Source organism: Anolis carolinensis, chromosome 6 (assembly GCF_035594765.1).
Source record: "Anolis carolinensis isolate JA03-04 chromosome 6, rAnoCar3.1.pri, whole genome shotgun sequence".
NCBI lineage: Eukaryota > Metazoa > Chordata > Lepidosauria > Squamata > Dactyloidae > Anolis > Anolis carolinensis.
In genome coordinates this window covers 10,961,931-10,968,720 of record NC_085846.1, presented here as the reverse complement: position 1 = coordinate 10,968,720, position 6,790 = coordinate 10,961,931, and the positions used below count along the sequence as shown (strand labels likewise).

The 6,790-nt window shown below is 43.1% G+C and overlaps 1 protein-coding gene across 1 annotated transcript; it reads left to right on the top strand.

Moving 5' to 3' along the window:
• The first annotated feature begins 5,443 nt into the window (after positions 1 to 5,443).
• LOC100565519 (olfactory receptor 11H6) lies at positions 5,444 to 6,790 on the top strand. The gene has a single exon (XM_003223860.4). The coding sequence runs from the start codon at positions 5,927 to 5,929 to the stop codon at positions 6,707 to 6,709; it is 783 nt and encodes a 260-aa protein (XP_003223908.3). The 5' UTR covers positions 5,444 to 5,926; the 3' UTR covers positions 6,710 to 6,790.

Genomic DNA, 6,790 nt, shown 5'->3' with positions numbered 1-6,790 from the left:
CAGGCAATGACTACAAAAGCCAAGGGGCAAAGGCACAAGGCAGGAGAATAATGGTTCACAGTTCTTTCCTTCCTCCATTGTCTGATGAATTCCTCTGTTGAGCTATTCCAAGTTTTTGTAATGTGAGTGCACCATCTATTTATTTATTTATTTGCCATATTTATACCCCACTTTTCTCAACCACGAAGGGGACTCAAGGCAGCTTTACTCATAGGCAAATGGTCGATGCCTTATGAAGGTGATGGTGATTTCTTGTCCGGATTTCTTGGCAGGAAGAATACAGACTAAATACAACCCATATCATTGATTAAAAGCATTCCAACCAATAAAAACATATAACTTCAGTTTGAAAGGACATATGAGACCAATACATATTGAACGTTATTCCATACTTGAAAATTCAGATAACATATTCAGCTATTGAATCTCTTCCAGTAGGTCCTTCCACAAGCTAGGGATGGCTGAAGAAGACACCTTCTGTTTAACCTTTGTTAGTCTAGTCCTGGCTGACAGGAGTAACTGTCCCCCAGAGTATACCTGAGGATAAGGGACGTGTTATATGGGAGGAAACAATCCTGTAGGTAACTTGGGACCAGATGACATGAATGTTTAAAGGTAACAACCAACATTTTGCACTTTGTCTGGGAACTGGTTGGTAGCCTAGTGATGGGCTTCAGGTACACCCTTTCCCTTCAAGCTCATATTCTCTTATTTTCTCCCCTCTTCCATGGGCATATAGTGGCTGACATGAAGCAGGGCCAAATGAGAGAGGAGGATTTCTACTAAATATGTCCCAATAGAGCAGTGGTTCTCAACCTGTGGGTCCCCAGGTGTTTTGGCCTTCAACTCCCAGAAATCCCACCTGGGGATCCCACCTTGAGCTTATCACCATCTACGTGTTCATAATTTCATTCAGGTGACTAGTATGTGTGAGTGGGTCATAAGATACTTGCTGTCTCATGCTGAATCCAGATTTTCCTGGACCTTGTGTGTCTGGGAAATTGGATACTTACCTTGGGTCAGATTGGACTGGTCTGGATAATATATGGGTTATTACTGTGTGTCTTCAAATTTATTTATTTATTTATTTATTTACAGTATTTATATTCCGCCCTTCTCACCCCGAAGGGGACTCAGGGCGGATCACATTATATACATATAGGGCAAAAATTCAATGCCCATATACACATAGAACCGAGACAGAGACAAGACACAGAGGCAATTTAACCTTCTCCTGAGGGGATGTTCGATTCTGGCCACAGGGGGGAGCAGCTGCTTCATCATCCACTGTGATGGCACTTCCTCATTCCAACGTCATAAATTAGTTAAATTTGCCTCCCCACTTTATAAGTGGTACCTTATTTCCTACTTGATAGATGCAACTATCTTCCGGGTTGCTAGGTTAGCAACGAGCAGGGGCTATTCTTTATTTTTTAATTGACGGGTGCTCACCCCGCCATGGGCTGGCCTCAAACTCATGACCTCAAGATCAGAGTGATTTATTGCAGCAGGCTGCTCACCAGCCTGCGCCACAGCCTGCTTGACATACGTTTATCTCAGCAAGGTTTGTTAAGAGGAGCTTGCCATTATTTTATTTGAATGCTAAGGGACCATGACTTGCTCAAAGCCACTGAGCAAGGGTTTGAAAGCTAATCTCCCAGTGTTGTAGTTCAGTACTCAAACCACTACACAATTCTGCCTCTTATAGCAGTAGTTCTCAACCTGGGGTCACCAGATGTTTTGGCCTTCAACTCCCAGAAATCCTAACAGCTGGTAAACTGGGTGGGATTTCTGGGAGTTGTAAGCCAAAACACCTGGGGACCCACAGGTTGAGAACCACTGCAATAGAGAGTAGAACATAATGTTGTTCTCCAGGACCTGCAGGAGATTAAGTGGAGCTGTTGGAGAATACTTGCATCATCATATCCCAGTTACTTACAATAGGCATTGATGGCTGATTCTCCTCAAATGGCTTCTTATCCAGTTGCTGCCTGACCCTCCTGCTGGGCATTACAGGCCTGTTCCAATGGGAGGAAGTGGGAGATAGTCAAATGAAGACTTCCCACCATTGGTTACATGAGCCATTGACAGGTGATTCTTGACCTACATCTGGTCTTGCTTCCTCTTGCCAACACAAGAGATAGAGTAAGACCTGTCCATCAGTGGCTATGACGACCATCAATGGGTCATCTTGGCTGTCTGCCCCGCTCTGTTCTCATTTGGTGATTAAATGTCTATGGAGAAGACCAGAAAAAAGTGAGTTTTGGGATAAAGAACTTCTCCTCCTTGCAAGTAAATGGAAAACTACACAGTTTTACTGGACATTCCTGCAGCAAGGAAAAGTTTGTTTAAATTACCCTGCAGTATTGAATAATTTAAATAAGTACATCCCCAGTACATCGAGATGTCTTAAGATGAGATTTGCTTCAGTGTGGAAAGAATGGACAAGGTATTTTCTAAGGGTTTTTTTTTCTCTGTCAGGAGCGACTTGCAAGTCACTTCTGGTGAGCAAGGATGACGCCCAGGGTACACCTGGATGTTGATGTTTTACCACCCTTGTGGGAGGCTTCTCTCATGTCCCCGCATGGGGAGCTGGAGCTGACAGAGGGAGCTCACCCACTCTCCCTGGATTCTTCCTATGGATGAGTGAAAGGCAGAAGGTGAGGAAACTCTCTTTAGTCAATAGCATTCGATACATTTTAGGTAGCCAACATTAACAAATAGGAGCCGTGACTATCAAAAGAATGACAACAACAGCATTGGCAGAATTACCAGCAATAGGATTCAAACTAGCTCCCCAACAGGTTTCTCTGGGCCTGTGCCATTTGTGTTGTTCTCCACATTTAGTAACACTAGGAAGAAACAATATTTTGGTAGATAGAAACCAAGTTCCAAAATGGGAGAAAGAAATGAGAGATATGTAACAGGAGGATCCTGTCTCCCAGGAGATGGTGTTACCATAGCTCAAAGTGAAATTGTTCCAGTGAGATACATTCCCAAGGTTCATTTCAGCCTTGGATACAAAACTGCAGTCAAAATAATGAATTCAGCTCCAATCTGCAGATCGACATGATGACTTTTACTACCCACAAAACTCCCAGCATGGTCCTTCATTTCTTCGCTCCTTCAGTCCTGCTGATGAACACCAATGCAAGTTGAACACCACGGCGTCACTCCTTCCAAATCTGTTTGTAACTCTTTGAGTAAACTTTGGCGGGATTGATCAATCATTGAACTCCTACTGAGGTATGGAAATGGGAGGCATTTTTTCCCCAAAGCTAAGAAAACTTGGGTGGAAAATGCAGGTTTCTGACAATTTCCTCAGGGAAGAAAAATACCCGTTTCAATGAAAATTTGATTCTCCATTTTAATTTAATGATAGAATAGGAAAGGTGAAGAAGGAGAGTTTGGAATTGGAAGTGTAGGCCATGGATGTTCCCATGCCTCTCATCTACATTCCTGAATTAGCTCAATAAACAAAAAAATGTAATAATTTCTTATGTGATCTGTAATGTAGGAACTCCTATCCTTCAATGACTACTATATCCCATTGTGTTTGGAAAGACTATCGTTATTGAGATTCAGAAAAGGTTATAAAAAGTCATCGTTTTTATGGCTACCTAAATATTTGTTGCAATCATAGAATCATAGATTTGGAAGAGAAGCAGAAAAATTGCATTCAAAGCACCCCCAACAGATGGCCATCCAGCTTCTGCTTAAAAGCCTCCAAAGAAGGAGCCTCCACCACACTCAGGGGCAGAGAGTTCCATTGCTGAACAACTCTCACAGTAAGGAAGTTCTTCCTAATGTTCAGGTGGAAACTCCTTTTCTGTAGTTTGAAGGTCTGTAATTTGAAGGTCAGACATGCTAAACCTCACCAGACTTTTCCATCCTTTTCCATCCCAGGTGATGGCTACTAAACACATGCAAACCAGTCTTAGTCCATACAATTCATCTTCGGTCTAGTCCTCCCTTTCACCCTTAGACAGAACAATATGTTTTATTTTTTATTCCCTGTGGAGTTTATGCACAGTTGTAGAGACAGATTTATATATTTAATGCATACAGCAGTGAACATATTAAAATAAACTGGACAATTTCTGGCTATTCATAAAATTAAAGCCATACTAAAATATTCATAGCCTTCCTTTTCTTGTAGTGAAGAGAGTTAACTGAACATTAGAACATCTAAACATTAGGAAGAATTTCCTAACTGTGAGAGCTGTTCAGCAATGGAACTCTCTGCCCCAGAGTGTGGCATGTCTGACCTTCAAACTACAAACCTTCAAACTACAGGAAAGGAGATTCCACCTGAACATTAGGAAGAACTTCCTTACTGTGAGAGCTGTTCAGCAATGGAACTCTCTGCCCCAGAGTGTGGTAGAGGCTCCTTCTTTGGAGGCTTTTAAACAAGAGCTGGATGGCCATCTGTCGGGGATGCTTTGAATGCAATTTTCCTGTTTCTTGGCAGAATGAAGTTGAACTGGATGGCCCACGAGGTCTCTTCCAACTCTATGATTCTGTGATTCTATGAAATGCCATTTTACAAGCATATTTGTCTATTTGAATCCTAATCTGATCTGAGTCTCTCCTCCACTGGAGATTTTTAAACAGAGACTGGATGGCTGTCTGTCAGGAAGGCTTGGATGGTGTTTTCCTGCATGGCAGAATGGGTCAAAGCGGATGGCCTTTAGAGACTCTTCCAACTCTATAATTCTGTGATGCTCTCTTATGAAGCAGTTTGTTGTGGCATTGGGAAACTATCTTATTCTAGAGCCGGAAACTGATTCTAGTTGGATGGTTTGCAATTGAATTGCCCAGCAATCAGCATCAGAAGGCAGCAGTAATTTATGCCTTTGGCTGTAAATATAATTTATTCTGATTTTACTTTTTTTCCTGGCTATTTCTAGTGACTCAACCATGCTTGCCTTTGCAAACCACAGATCGAACAGCATGGATGTGAGCACACAAACTTACACAAGTAAACACACAACAATTCTCAATAGGAACCTCACTCTATGGCCCTATCTACATATGTATGAATGTGCCTATGTATGAACAAATTTCAGGGCTGGGACTATTTTGTAGTTTGACAAGAACTTTAGCCTTCTCTGCCAAGGAGCACTGGTGCCGCACCAAACTACAAATCCCAGGGTTCTGTAGCATTGAACCTTGTAACATTAAAGTGGTATCAAACTGCATTAATTCTACGGTGTAGATCAGTGGTTCTCAACCTGTGAGTCCCCAGATGTTTTGGCCTCCAACTCCCAGAAATCCTAATAGCTGGTAAACTGGCTGGGATTTCTGGGAGCTGTAGGCCAAAGGACCTGGGGACCCACAGGTTGAGGACCACTGGTGTAGATGTGCCCCTTGTCATAACACAGTGTCACAGTATCATAAAATCATAGAGTTGGAAGAGAACATAATGACCATCCAGGCCAATCCCCTACCATGGCAGTGAAAGTGGTGTTTTCTTTTCGTGTCAGGAGTGACTTGCACCAAGTTGCTTCTGGTGTGAGAGAATTGACCGTCTGCAAGGACGTTGCCCAGGAGACGCCTGGATGTTTTGATGTTTTTACCATCCTTGTAGGAGGCTTCTCTCATGTCCCTGCAAAGTGGTGGTAAATTGCATTAATTTTATGATGTAGATGTACCCTTGGTCTTTTGATGGAAATAGATGGATAAAGATCCTTTAAGAATATTATAACTTGTTATGCTGTGTGAGAGTTATTGGACCTGTTGATTCCAGATGGCGATGGATAATAGCAGCACCACTGAGGGGTTTGTCCTGCTGGGATTTGGAGTCACAGCACAGAAGTGATTCCTGCTCCTCATCTTCTTTGCCATTCTCTACATACTGACTTTGGTGGAGAACATCATCGTGATCCTCCTGGTGTTCCTGGATGCCCACTTGTCCCAGCTCCCCATGTACACTCTTCTGAGCAACTTCTCCTGGCTGGAGATATGCTACGTGACCACCACCGTGCCCCGAATGCTTTTCGACCTGACTGCCTCCCATAGGACCATCTCCTTCCAGGCCTGCTTGCTCCAGTTCTACAGTTTATTCTCTCTTGGCAGCACTGAATTCTTCTTCCTCTCGGCCATGGCTTTGGATCGGTACCTGGCTGTCTGCCACCCACTGCATTACTTGCAAATCATGTCCCCTAAATTCTGCTATGCTTTAGTGTCCACTTGTTGGATCCTTGGCTTCCTGGGGTACATTGTCCCAGTGACTCTGATCTCTAGGTTGTCCTTTTGTAGACCCAACATCATCAACCATTTCTTGTGTGATCCTGGACCAGTCTTGTCCTTGGCCTGTCCTCCAGTCGGAAATGTTCCTCTGGTCTGTCGAATTATCATGCATGCTATCTTTGTAAGCAATGTCCTGTTTGTTGTATTTTCATACGGCAAGGTGATTTTCACTTTGATTAAATCTTCCAACCAAGGCAGCCGCAAGAAGGCCTTCTCCACCATATCTATGCACCTTTTGGTGGTGACACTTTTCTACGGCTCGGTCGGAGGGATGTACCTAATTCCAGGTGGAGAAGGACCAACTGTGATCACTAAGGCCATAACCGTCTTCTATGCTACCATCACACCCTTTGTGAACCCATTAATCTATTGTCTGAGGAATGACCAGGTCAAAGAGGCAATGGGCAGATTGCTAAGGAGAATTATGAGATCAATGCTTTTGAAAGGCACAGTGTAAACAATGCAACAGAAGAAAAAACAATGGTCCAACTCTGTACAACAATTAAATAAATCCAACTCAAACAGCCCACTTGTACAG